We start from the raw sequence: 14,569 nt of genomic DNA on the forward strand, positions 1-14,569 counted from the left end.
GAGAACTCTCCCACCCACAGTGCATGTGCGTTCCTGAGGCTCCATCCTCTCAGTGTCATCAACTGGTGGCAAGCCAGTAGGGAGCATGGTTGTACTTCCTGAGCTTTCCTTTGCACAGTCCTAACGGCTTACAAAGTGAAGCACCATTTCTCATCTTTTTGGCTTTTGGAGTCTGCCCTTCTTCAGGATCACTGCCAGACATTTACCGAGTTATCAGTAGCATTGTCTGTCTTTTCCTTCTTCATTTTCAGGAGCTCTTCATATATTTATATTAGAACCTTCACAGTTATGGCTGTGTAAATATTTTCTCCATCTTTGTCACTTGCTTCCTTATCTTTTGCGTGTCTTCTGTTGACATAAAGTTCTCAGTTTTAACACGGGCAAGTATGTCAAATGTCCTTTGTGGAACCCTCTTACACTGTTGGTGGGAATGCAAACTAGTACAGCCACTATGGAGAAAAGTATGAAGATTCCTTAAAAAACTGGGAATAGAACTGCCATATGACCTAGCAATCCCACTGCTGGGCATACACACTGAGGAAACCAGAACTGAAAGAGATATGTGTACCCCAGTGTTCACTGAAGCACTGTTTACAACAGCCAGGACACCTGATGCAAAGAACTGACTCACTGGAAAAGACCCTGATGCTGGGAAAGATTGAAGCCAGGATGAGAAGGGGACGACAGAGGTTGAGATGGTTGGATGGCATCACCGACTCGATGGACATGAGATTGAGCAAGGTCTGGGAACTGGTGATGGACAGGGAAGCCTGGAGTGCTGCAGTCCATGGGGTCACAAAGAATTGGACACAGCTGAGTGACTGAACTGAACCGAGGACATGGAAGCAACCTAGATCTCCACTGGCAGATGAACAGATAAGGAAGATGTGGTACATACACACAGTGGAATATTATTCAGCTATAAAAAGGAACGCATTTGAGTCAGTTCTAATTAGGTGGATGAAACTGGAGCCTGTTACACAGAGTGGAAGTAAGTCAGAAAGAGAAACACCAATACAGTATATTGATGCATGTATGTGGAATTTACAAAGATGATAGCAACGATCCTATATGCAAGGCAGCAAAAGACACGGATGTAAAGTAAAGACTTTTGGACTCAGTGGGAGAAGGTGAGGGTGGGAAGATTTGAGAGAACAGCATTGAAACACGTACATTACCATATGTAAAACAGATAACCAGTGCAAGTTGGATGCATGAAGCAGGGCACTCAAAGCCGACGGCTCTGGGACAACCCAGAGAGACGGGGTGGGGAGGGAGGTGGGAGTGTGGTTCAGGATGGGGAGACACATGTGCACCCGTGGCTGATTCATGTCGATGTATGGCAAAACCACCACAATATTGTAAAGGAAGTATACTCCAATTAAAACTAATTAATTTTTAAAAATGTATCCTTTGTGATTAATACATTTATATACTGCTTAAATCTTTTATTACCATCAGGTCATTGCTGCTAAGTCACTTCAGTTGTGTCCGACTCTGTGCGACCCCACAGATGGCAGCCCACCAGGCTGCCCTGTTCCTGGGATTCTCCAGGCAAGAACACTGGAGTGGGTTGCCATTTCCTCCTCCAGTGCATGAAAGTGAAAAGTGAAAGTGAAGTCGCTCAGTTGTGTCCGACTCTATCGACCCCATGGACTGCAGCCCACCAGGCTCCTCCATCCATGGGATTTTCCAGGCAAGAGTACTGGAGTGGGGTGCCATTGCCTTCTCCAAACTTCTATATTGGAGTCTCTAACCCACCGGGAGTTGGTGTCCATGTGTGCTGTGAGAGAGACGTCAATTTTTATTATAGAGGAACAGATATAAATATATATACACACACACATATATATATGGTTATATGGCATTTGCACAGTTTATGAAAAAATTACTCTCTACACTACACACTAGCACTACATAGAAAACAGAAAAGGGATGGGAGAGTTTGGTTAAATGCAGGGCTGTTTCAGAGCTCACTATTCTATTTCTTTGTATTTATTCCTGCACTGAAACCCAGCTGTTCACTACTGTAATTTTATAATGTTTGATATCTTGCAGATCAAAGGCTCTCATTTTACGAGTGCTTCCGTTCCACCTGGCCCTCGGAATCAACTTGTCAGTTTTGACAGACACACAGAAGAACTTCCCTTTGGATTTTGATTGGTGGTACGTGTTCAGTTGTGTCCAACTCTTGCAACCCCAAGGACTGTAGCTGGCCAGGCTCCTCTGCCCATGGAGTTCTCCAGGCAAGAATGCCTGGACTGGGATGCCATTTCCTCCTCCAGGGTTTTGAGTGGGAATGGACACCTTCATGCCTTCCATGCATAGCTCACCATTCATTTAGATCTTCACTGCCTCCCTAAAATGTTTAATATCCTCTCTTGGAAGCCTTAAACAAATTTTACTAGACATGGAATTAGAAGCATGATACTTTTGATGCTATTGTAACTGTCTTAAAATATTATTTTCTGACTCTCAGTTGCTAGTACATCAACTTAGAGGCGTTTTCTGTGTATTTTGTATGTGGCGATTATTCTTAACTTTCTTACTAACTTTAAAAATTCTTTCTACTCTCTGCATTAATAATGTTATCATCTAGGAACTCCACTTTTTGCTTTACCTAAATTTTACTTTATATTTTTCCTGACAGTCTCTACAATATTGGACATAAGTTGTGATAGTGGAGCCACTTGAAATGCCCCAATGAAAAGGAAAGCTTTCAAGGTTTCTCTGCAAGTGTGATGTTTGATGTCGTTTTCTTTAGTACTCTGTATCAAATTAAGGATCTATCCGTTTATTACTAGTTCAGTAAGAAGTTATCAAAATGAATGTATGCTGTATTTTATAAAACTCAATCTAGATATGATGTAAACATTTTTTCAAGTACTTTTATTCTGTACTTTTAAAGGCAGGAATATGCTTTTTCTCTTTTAGCTTCTTAATGTTATAGATTGATTTTTCTAATGTTCTGATGTTGAACAATTGCATTCCTGGATTAAGATCTTCGTGTATTGCTCCATTCACTTTGCCAATATTTTGTATAGGATTTTGACATTGACATCGATAAAAGATTGACCTGTAATTTCAATTCTTTATACTTTGTCAGATTTGGGTATCAATACTACGGTAGCTACATAAAATGAGTTGAAGAGTGTTATACACACACACACACATATAAATAGACACACACACATATATATCCCTTTTCCATTCTCTTAAAGAATCTCCGTGAATAGGAAATAGTTTTCCAGAATATTTCATATAATTTGCCAGTAGAGCCACTGAGCTTAATCTTGTTCTATGAGATTATTTTATTATGGTTCCATTTATCTAAAAGATTATAAGACTGTTCAAGTTTATTTCTTCTTGTGTAAGTTTTGATATAGTTTTCTAAGAATTGGCCAATATTTCAAAACTTTTCAAATTTACTTGTGTGAAATAATATCAGGTTTTGATTATAATAATGTCAAAATGATTCACAGTGGATTTCTTGGTATCTAAGTTGACTCATTGGAAAAGACTCTGATGCTGGGAGGGATTGGGGGCAGAGGAGAAGGGGACGACAGAGGATGAGATGGCTGGATGGCATTACCGACTCAATGGACGTGAGTCTGAGTGAACTCCAGGAGTTGGTGATGGACAGGGAGGCCTGGCGTGCTGCGATTCATGGGGTCGCAAAGAGTCGGACACAACTGAGTGACTGAACTTATACTAACTGAACTGATAATATACCTATGAATCAGTATATACTAATACAATATCAAACTGTTATGTGGTGGCACTTAGGAGTCAAGACAGAGCCACAGCCCACCTCTGTTTGAAGTTAACCTCTCTTAACAAAAGGAAACTAAAGGTAGTCTGCAGACATCTCTGTGAACCAGCTCAGAAGGTACAGAAAGACACGCGTCCTTAGGAAATGCTATGAAACAAATGCTGCTCTACCAGTCAGTACTGCTACTACAGTGCCTCATCTTTAGGAAAGCCTATTGGTGTAGGGAAAGCTCCTTACTACTCTCCATTTCTAAATTTATAAATCAAGCTCCAAAGGGAATCCTGACACAGAATGTACTAACTGGAGGCAAAAGAAAACCAAAATTTGCTTTTAAAAGAATGTACCATATCTCAGAGGCGCATGTCAAAGGCACCAATCCTCTTCTCTTGGTTTACTTTGCACAGACGTTGCAACAGAACAGAAACCTAGATTTTGCAACATTTAGATAGATAACTTCTACAACAATGTGCAAGAAAGAAAGTGTGTCCCATAACAACTAACATAAATTCAGACTTGAGGTAATGCCAAGCATGATTATGTGGCTGAAATCCTCTTATCAGGTTCAAAAAACTACACACATCTCTGATTAGGGAGAATCCTCATACAACGCTGGGTGAGAGAATTTGGACATTGCTAAAACATCCAAAAAGTACTTTCACATTTCCCAAGGTGAGAGACATGTGGCCCACTTGAGACCCCAAGGGCCAGATGGAGCCAGGGTCCTGGGCACCAAAGATCAGCTGGAACATTACAACACGGAAACACCACTTGGGGTGCACAAGAGAGGCCCCCCCTCCTCACACACACACCATTCCCACCCAGCGTCCCTGGGATCAGCCATGAGCACGAGAATGGGAGGTGGGAAGATGGGAGATACGAAGAGGTTAAATGCAATGAAAAGATCCTGTCATGGCTGTAAGTCAGTCACATCGTCTCCAAAAGATCCTCTCAAATAACTGACCTGCGACGTCCAGGCGGAAGGAGACCTTCTGGCCCCCGGCCTCGCAGCTGTACTCCCCGGCGTCCGCCTTGCCCGCCTGCTGCACCACCAGCTTCCGGGTGCAGCCCTTGGCTTCCACACGCACTTTCGAGCTCGAACTCAGCTTCTTCCCGTCCTTGTACCACGTCACCTCCGTCTGGGCCTGGGCCACCTCGCAGCTCAGCGTGGCACTCGACCCTGCCACGGCCTGCACTTCACTGTGTGCCGGCTGCTCCTTGGCGAACACCACCGAGGGCTCTGGGGACAGAGGGGGATACACAGGGTCAGAGATGCTATCTAAGTCAAGATGCAGCACTGGGGAGGAAGGACTAAATGGTGAAGCAAGAGAACTGGAAATTTCTCTAGATCCTGGCTAGCTATGTGGCCTGGAAAACCCTACCTCCTTCTCACCGAGTGACCGCAGTTTACCTATATATTCTCCCACTGATCCATGCCTGTTGTTCCAGGAGAAGACGTTGCCAGAGACTTCAGTGTACACACTACTCTGGGAGAACTTCAGGGTCCTGAGGCATTGGTTCCTCAGCCTGTCTAGGTGGGCACCCAAATGGCAGTGCAGGACCCCAGCCACAGTTATCTGACATTAACGCTCTCCACAGGCCCGCTCGGGGAGGGGTGCCCTCCCACCTGCAGTGCAGAAGCGATCTTGAGCCTCCACCCTCTGGTCTATGCCCAGCGTGCCAACTGTGGCCAGTCAGGTGGGAGGGAAGTCGTATCCCCTTGGCTCCCTCTTGCATGGCACTCAGGACTCAGAAAGTGGAGCAGCGTTTTCAGTCTTTCGGCCATTACTGTTTGCACTCCTGTGGTGGTACTCTTAAGTGTTTCAGCTGATTTTCAATAGCGTTTTCTGTCTGCCCTTTATTTATTACCCAGATCTCTTTATGTGCTCGAGTGCTAGAGATCTGACAAATGATGCAGCTTGCGAATACTGTGCCCATCTTCATCACTTGCCTTTTCACTCAAGTTTTTGTTTTAAATCTGTTTGTTTATTTGGTTTCACCACACAGCTTGTAGGATCTTAGTTCCCCAACAACGGGTCAAACCTGTGCCCCTTGCAGTGGAAGCACAGATTCTTAACCACTGGACCGCCAGGGAAGCCCCCAAATTTAGTTTTAATGCAGTCGAATACAGGATATCGTTCAGTTGTTCTGTTTAAGACTTCCTTTACCCTGAAGCCATTAGATAATCTATGTCATCATCTGAGGTTTTATGGTTTTCCTTTCATACTCTGGTCTCTAACCCACCTGGAGTTTCTTTTTAAGTGCTGTTCCAGTTACCTATGCAATTTTTTTTATGATTAAATGTTGAAAACATATTAAAAAGACCATCCTTTCTCCATTGCCTATACAAGCTCACCGGTTTAAAAACAAAAGTGGTGGGGATGGCGGCAGAGTTGGAAGTTCATTTATTCACAGGTCTGATTGTGAGTTCACTATTCTGTTCCTTTGATCTGATAACTATCCCTGTATTGTAACCCCAGTATCTTTATGATAATTCTTTTTCAAGAGCATGTTGGCTCTCCTTGACCTTTGGAATCTGCTGCTCAATTTTCAACTATCCAAAGAAAAACATTTGTTAGATTTTGACTGGATGTGAATATATCTGAGTCTTCCATACATTTCCATCTATTTCTTTAGGCATTTTTTACTCTCTCTCTCAAAAATGTTTAACCATTTCCCCCCACTAATGTCTTAAACATCTTTATTTTACTTGGAAATGGAAAGATCATACTTTTCACCATGCTGTAAATCTTTTATAATTTCATTTTCCAACTATGCTGCTACTATATGGAAATATATGTTTTTCACATATTGACTTTTTACATGGCAATTTTCTCAATTCTTATACTAAGTCTAACTGATCTTTTAGATTTTCTGAGTTGATATCCACGTAATCTGTTATTCCTTCTTACGTTTCATGCTTTGCATTGATCTGCTTTGTTTCTGAAGCTACATAAGCCCTGCAATACGGGAGTACAACCTTATCACAGTGTATTATCTTCTGGATATATTGCTAAATTCAGTTTGCTAATATTTTGTCTAGGGTTTTCCTTTGACAGCTATAATAAACTGACCTGTAATTTTAATTCTTGGTACAGTCCTTGTCATATTTTGGTGTCCATGATATGTTACCTACAGAAAACCATCTGCAGAGTGTTTCTCCTTCTATTCTCTAGAAGAATCCCCATGAACATGGATTAATTTATTTCTAAAATATTTAATATAATTTACCAGGAAAGTCACTGGGCTTAGATCTTTCTGAGAAAAATGATTTACTGTGGTTCAACTTACTTAAAAGGTTTAGAACTGTTGGAGTTGTCTAATTCTCCTGTGTTACTTTTGATAATAGTTTTCTAGGAACTGGCCAAATTGTCAAAATTTTTCAAATTGACTACCATAAAGTAATGTGTCATATTCTCTTAAAATATTAATAACATTTGACAAAGGTACAGAGTGAGGTTTCTGGTATCTGTCAGTTCAGTTCAGTCGCTCAGTCATGTCCGACTCTTTGCGACCCCATGAATTGCAGTACGCCAGGCCTCCCTGTCCATCACCAACTCCCGGAGTTCACTCAGACTCATGTCCATTGAGTCAGTGATGCCATCCAGCCATCTCATCCTCTGTCGTCCCTTTCTCCTCCTGCCCCCAATCCCTCCCAGCATCAGAGCCTTTTCCAATGAGTCAACTCTTCGCATGAGGTGGCCAAAGTACTGGAGTTTCAGCTTTAGCATCATTCCTTCCAAAGAACACCCAGGGCTGATCTCCTTCAGAATGCACTGGTTGGATCTCCTTGCAGTCCAAGGGACTCTCAAGAGTCTTCTCCAACACCACAGTTCAAAAGCATCAATTCTTCGGCGCTCAGCTTTCTTCACAGTCCAACTCTCACATCCATACATGACCACTGGAAAAACCATAGCCTTGACTAGACGGACCTTTGAGGTTTCTGGTATCTATACGTACCCACAAACTATTATGTACAGGTACAGTCCGACACTGTTAGGGATTGGCAACCAGAGGCCAGTGTAGGATCACAGCCTTAGTTATTTGATATTAACACCCTCTTTTTTTAAAGTGCTTACGCTTTTAATAGTATAATGAACACTGAATCCACTACCCACTCAAGAACTAATACATTCCCAATCAGTTATCTACCTGTAACAAACTCCTAATGAAAGGAAAAGAAATTTAGATCTCAGACTTCTCTATGAACCAGCCAGGGAGGCACAAACACACTAACCATGAGGGAAATTCTATAAAGTAAATACTGGTTTATGAGACCATGGCTGCTGCTACTATAAAAACTCATCTTTTAGTGTAGTGGTATAGTATTAGCTATTTATTTGTTTCCATTTCTAAGCTTACAAATCAAACTCCAAGAATACTGACACAAATGTTCTAACTGAAGACAAAGGAAAACAATATGCTGTTTGAAAAGAGCACTCTAAACCTCAGGCGTATATCACAGGTGCATACCTACCAACAGTCAGCTCCTTTTTCACTGTTCACAGGCACTGAGACAAAACCTGGATCTAGAATTTGGTACACGAAGTGAAAGAGAAAAGAGCCTCCCAGAACACCTAAACTATCATGAACCAAATTTTAGTTTTGAGAAAATTCCAAGCATGATTATGTGCTGAAAAAAAAAATCCCCTTAATTTTGGTTCAGTGAAATTCAAACAGGTCTCACTAGTAAGAACTCTCATGTGATGTTAGATGAGGGATGTGAGAACAGCTAATACATTCAGCAGAAGGATATGCACATATTCCCAGGTAAGAGACATCTCATGTACTTCAAACCTCAAGTACCAGGTGGATTCCAGAGTCCTCAATATGGGGAAGATTCTACACAGCTGCTGGGACATGTGAATAAGTGTTACATCAAACAGTACTTGAAGTTTACAAGAATGGCCAAACTCTCTTCCATATACATGCCCCTCCAATTTAAATTCCCTTGGCTCAGCCATGGGCATAATACTAGGACGTGGAGGGACGGAAGACTTGAAGAGAAGAAGTCTAATGTAGAGAGCACTAGGGTGCAGTGAGTCTATTAGTCAGTCCCATCGTCTCCTCCAAATGCTCTCAGTTAGAACCCCCTGTGATATCCACACACAAGGAGACCTTCCGGCCTCCAGCCTCAGAGCTGTACTTCCCAGTGTCTGCTTTCCCCGCCTGCTGCACCACCAGCCGCTGGGCATGGCCCTGGGTCTCTTCCTGCACTTCTGAACTGGCACTCAGCTTCTTCTCATCCTTGAACCATCTCACCTCCTTCTGGGTCTGGGCCACCTTGCAGCTCAGCATGGCTGTCCCCCCAATCAGTATGCCCTTCACTCAACACTGGCTGTTCCCTGGCAAATGATGTACAGCCATGGATTCTGGGGACAAGGAGGGAAGTACAAAGTCAAAGACGCGATCATCTAAGGCAGGAAAGCAACAGTGGCGGGGGGGAGGTGGGGCGGAAGGGACTAAATAGGGAAGTAGGAGGGCTAGAAACTTCTCTAAGCTCTGCACTAGATATGTGCCCAAGAGGCCCCATACCCTATCAGCAGTGGTGACACAATTTATCTATCCATTTGGCCACAGCTCCAAGTGGGCAGTTCTAAGTAAGAACATTGCAAAAGACTTCTCTGTATATAGGATCTGTGGGGGGCGGGAGGGGGGCGGAGTCATGATCTATGCAACCTTTCTAGATGAAGCCAGACTCTCCTTCCTAGATAAAGCCTCACCCTTCCTAGATGAAGCCAGTCTCTCCCACTCAACTGTGTGGAGAGCGGTCCTACCCACAGTGCATGAAAATTACTGATGCTCCACCCTCTTGCCTATTCTCAGCATGTCAACTGCTGCCAATCTGGTGGAAGTGAGGTGGTACTTCTTGTGGCTGTCTCCTGTATGGTTCTGGTGACCCACAAAGTGGAGCAGCTTTATTAATCTTTTTTGTCATTATGGTCATTTTTTTCATCATTTGCTCTTTTGTGGTGTCACAGTTAAAGAACTTGCCTGATTTTCAACAGCACTGTCTGCCTTTTTCATATTCATTTTTAGGACTTCTATTTGCATGTTAAAGCTTTCCTCTCCCATATCTGTGTGACTTGCATGCCACTCTTTTATGGTGTCTTCTGATGAATCGAGATGGTTGGATGGCATCACTGACTCAACGGACATGAGTTTGAGCATGCTCTGGGAGATGGTGAAGGACAGGGAGGCCTGGCGTGCTGCAGTCCATGGGGTCACAAAGAGCTGGACATGACTGAGTGACTGAACTGAACCAAATGAATCTACTGAAAGCTTTTAGTTTTTTTTTTATTTATTATTATTGTAAAGCTTTTAGCTTTAATGCAGTCAAATGTGTCATTCTTGTTCCATGTCAGGAATCTCCCCTTACCCAAAAGCCACAAGGCAATCTAAGTCATCATCTATGAGTTTTCATGGTTTTATCTCTTACCCTGAGGTCTCTTACCAACCTGGAGTTGGTTCCGTGTGGTTTGTGTTATCAGATGAACTTTTTTTCCTTACATGGTCAAATGGAAAAACAAATTCTTACAAAAAGACCATCATTTCCCACTCCTTGCACAGCCACCATACTTAAAAAAAAAAAGTGGGGGTGGAACAAAGGTCTGTCTGTGGACAGGTCTTTCGCTAAACTCTCTCTTCTGTTCCTCTGGTCTGATAACTGTCCCTTCACTGACCCATCTTTCTACATTACTGTAGTTTTATAATAGTTTTTAATATTGATAGAGCAAATGCTCACACTGAATTTGACTGTCAATTCTCAGTACTCCCCTCCCAAAGAACATCTGCTTGGATATAGACTGTTATTGAACATCCTAGATTCTTTCATGGATTTCTATCCATTTATTTAGGACCTTCTTTATCATCTCTTAAAAATGTTATTCCCACTGCGCCCCTCCCCCACAGCCATTAAGCACCTTGCATTATATTCGGAATTAGAAACATGATACCTCTGATGCTATTATTAATGTTTTAAAATTCTGTTTTAAAATAACTGTTTGTAATTAGTATATAAATATAGTAGTGTTTTCTGCATGTTAATATTTGTGTGCATTTATATTTCCAAATGCTCTAAGTCAAATCACTTATCCTTGAAATTTCAATATCCATAACCATGTCATCTTTGAATCCCACCATGTTTTTGCATTTCTGCACTTCATTGGCCTCCCTTCTGTTTTGTGCAGCGTTGGACAGAAGTGGTGACAGTTGGCCTCCTTCTCTTGTTTGTGAACTCAAATTAAAACCTTCAAGGTTTTACTTTAACTGTGACATCGCCTGGTGTTTTCTAGAGTGCCATTTATCAAGGTAAGGGAAAATCTGTTTATTGATAGAATTTTATGGCCTAAGTTGATGACAAAATTATGGTGTTAAAATTGATCAAACTTTTATTCTGCATTTACTGAGAAAAATCACATCATTTCTCACTTCCAATCAGTTAATGTCATGCATTATACTGGTTTTCTAATGGTCAGAATTTTAAATCAATGTTGCACGCCTGGACCATGTGTTTCATCCTAATCCGTTCTCACCTTCATATATTGTTCAGTGACTTTGCCAGTATTTTGTTGAAGATACGGGCCTCAACATCCACAGGATTTGTTGTTACTGCTCAGTTGCTCAGTCGTGTCCAAGTTTTTGTGACCCATAGACTGCAGCACACGAGACTTCCCTGTCCTTCACTATCTTCCGGAGTTTGCACAAACTCATGTTCATTGAGTCAGTGATGCCAGCCACCCATCTCATCCTGTTGCCGCCTTTTCCTCCACAAGATATTGGCCCATAATTTTAATTCTCCTTACATTCCTTGTCATATTTTGGTATCTATGTTATCCCATAGTTACACGAATCAAACTAGAGGGTATATCTCCTTGTTTTATTCTCTAGAATCTCTGTGAACATGGAATAATTACTTAACAGAAATTTGGCATAATTTTATCAATAGAACAGGGTTCCCCTGGTGACTTAGATGGTAAAGAATCTGCCTGCAATGCAGGAGACCTGGGCTCAATCCGTGGGTCAGGACTATCCCCTGGAGAAGGGAATGGCTACCCATTCCGGTATTTTTGCCAAGAGAATTCCATGGCCAAAGGAGCCAGGCAGGCTACAGTCCAGGGGGGTCACAAAAAGTTGGAAACGGCTGAATGACTAACATTTTCACTTCATCGACAAACCAATGGGCTTAGATCTTTATGATTTTTTTTTTTATTACTGGTCCCATTTATTTAAGTTTTAGGGGAAGTGGGGCCCAGATGATGGGGAGAGAAGATGCAGAGTCCATGTCTCCTCACCAACAGGATATTTACCAGATGCTGGTGGAGGACCTTGGACACCCAGGAAGACCAGAGGAACCCCTGAGCAACTGGGTAGGATGGTGGGGGTGGGTAGCGATGGGGGAGGAGAAGTGGAGGCTGGACGTGGCAGGTATACCCGCGGGGCGGCTGTGTAAAGGGAGGGGTTTACACACCTTAAGAGACACATTTACCTTCTGGGGATCAGCAGGGACTAGGAGGGACCTGAGGGGTTGGAGGACTGGGGAAACACATCTAGCATTCTCCATCCCTGGTCACTCAGCTCCAGGGAGCTTGCTGAGGCCCTGGGCCTCTAAACCGTGAGGCCAGAGGCTCTCCAGAGGGCCCCTACCGGCCAGGCTGAGCCCGGGCGCCACCCTGACACCCACCTAGGGCCTTTCCTGGCCTGGGTCCTACGCCTAAACCCCACCCTGCCTAAGGCTGCCCTGCCTAAGCCCTGCCTTCCACAGCCAAGGCTTTTTCGGGTCCTTTTTGTTTTGGTTTGGTTTGCTTTTTGGTTTTCTCCTTTGCTACTGGAGTTCTGTTTTACCTTCTGGTGTTTGTTTCATATATATTCTTATTTTTTCTAATATATCTGCTGGTTTTCTAAATTGTAATTTTTATTCTTTGTTTTTGTTCTGCTCTTTTTTTTTTTTTTTTTTTTTGCCGTGTTCTGTGGCTTGTGGGATCTCAGTTCATGGGCGAGATTAGAAATGAGCTCTAGTGGTGGGAGTACCGAGTCTGAACCACTGAACCAATAGAGAACCTCAGACCCCAGGGAATACTAATCAGAGTAAGGTCTCCCAGAGGTCCACATCTCAACACCAAGACCCAGCTCGACCCAACTGCCTGCAAACTCCACTGCCAGAAACCTCAGGCCAAACAAACAGTAGATAGGAACACATTCCTACTCATAAAAAAAAAAAAAAAAAAATATAGGATGACAAAAATATATGTTACAGACAAAGGAGCAAGGTAAAAACCTACAAGATCAAATAAATGAGGAGGAAATATGTAACTATCTGAAAAATAATTCAGAGTAGTGATAGTAAAGATGATCCAAAATCGCAGAAATAGAAGAAAATGTATTAAACAAACACCTAGAAGAACAAAAGAATGAACAAACGGTGATGAAAAATGCAGTAACTAAAATTAAAAATATGCTAGAAGGAATCAATAGCAGAATAACTGAGGCAGAAAAACAAATAAGTGAACTGAAGATAAAATGATGGAAATAACTTCCAAGGAGCAGCATAAAGGAAAAAATGAAGAGAACTGAAGATAGTCTCAGAGTTCTCTGGGACAATATTATATTAAATGTACCAACATTTGAATTATAGGGGTCCCAGCAAAAGAGAAAGAAAAAGAGTCTGAGAAAATATTTGAAGAGATTATAGTTGAGAACTTCCTTAACATAGGAAAGGAAAGACTCAACCAGAATCCAGGAAGTGTAGAGAGTCCCATATAGGATAAGAGAAACATACCAAGACACATAATAATCAAACTAATAAAAATTAAATACAAAGAAAAACTATGAAAAGCAGCAGTGGAAAAGCAAAAAATAACATACAAGGGAGTCCCCATATGGCCATCAGCTGATTTTTCAGCAGAAACTCTGCCAGCCAGAATGGAGTGACAGGATATACGTAAAGTGATGAAAGGAAAAAAGCCCACAGCCAAGACTATAGAGCAAAGATCTTATTCAGATTTGGCAGATAAATAAAAAGCTTTACAGATAAGAAAAGCAAAGAGAATTCAACACCAATTAAGAAAACAGTAGAGAAAATGGTAATAGGAAATATGAATCATACATAAATGTAAGTGGATTAAATGCCTCAACCAAAAGACACACTGAATGGATACAAAAACAAGACCCGTGTATCTGCTGCCTACGAGAGATCCATTTCAGACCTAAGGACACATGCAGACTGCAAGTGAGAGATGGAAAAAGATATTCCATGCAAATGGAAATCAAAAGAAAGCTGGAGTAGCAATACTCATATCAGATAAAATAGACTTTAAAACACAAACTGTTAAAGAGGTAAGGAAGGACACTACATAATAATCAAAGACTCAATCCAGGAAGAAGATAAAACAATTACAAATAGTTATGCATAGAAATAGGAGTACCTCAATACATAAGGCAAACACTAACAACCATAAAAGGGGAAATCAACCATAACACAATTAGTATTGGGGGACTTCAGCTCCCTACTTATACCAGTGGAAACATCATCCAAACAGAACATAACTAAGCAAACACAAGCTTTCAAGGACACAACAGACCAAAAAGAGTTAATTGATATTTATACGACATTCCACCTGAAAGCAGGAGAACAATTTTTTTTTCTCAAGCGCACATGGAACATTCTCCAGGATAAACCACATCTTGGATCATATATCAAGCCTCGGAAAATTTGAGAAAATTGAAATCGTATCAGCATTTTTTCCTACCACAATGCTATGAGATTAGAAATCAATTACAGGGGTAAAAATGCAAAACACA

At 41.8% G+C, this 14,569-nt stretch overlaps 1 protein-coding gene across 39 annotated transcripts in view; it reads right to left on the reverse strand.

Annotated features, from left to right (window-relative positions):
• Positions 1-14,569, reverse strand: part of OBSCN (obscurin, cytoskeletal calmodulin and titin-interacting RhoGEF) — a 230,155-nt gene that overhangs the window by 100,965 nt on the left and 114,621 nt on the right. For 38 of the 39 annotated variants that reach the window (XM_070792362.1, XM_070792374.1, XM_070792359.1 and 35 more), the window contains one exon: positions 4,734-5,009. The exons of the other annotated variant lie outside the window; for it this stretch is intronic. In XM_070792362.1, the coding sequence (XP_070648463.1) occupies positions 4,734-5,009 (276 nt within the window). The remainder of the gene's footprint in view (positions 1-4,733; positions 5,010-14,569) is intronic. 39 annotated transcript variants of the gene reach the window in all.

The sequence above is a fragment of the Bos indicus genome, chromosome 7, assembly GCF_029378745.1.
Source record: "Bos indicus isolate NIAB-ARS_2022 breed Sahiwal x Tharparkar chromosome 7, NIAB-ARS_B.indTharparkar_mat_pri_1.0, whole genome shotgun sequence".
NCBI classification, from domain to species: domain Eukaryota; kingdom Metazoa; phylum Chordata; class Mammalia; order Artiodactyla; family Bovidae; genus Bos; species Bos indicus.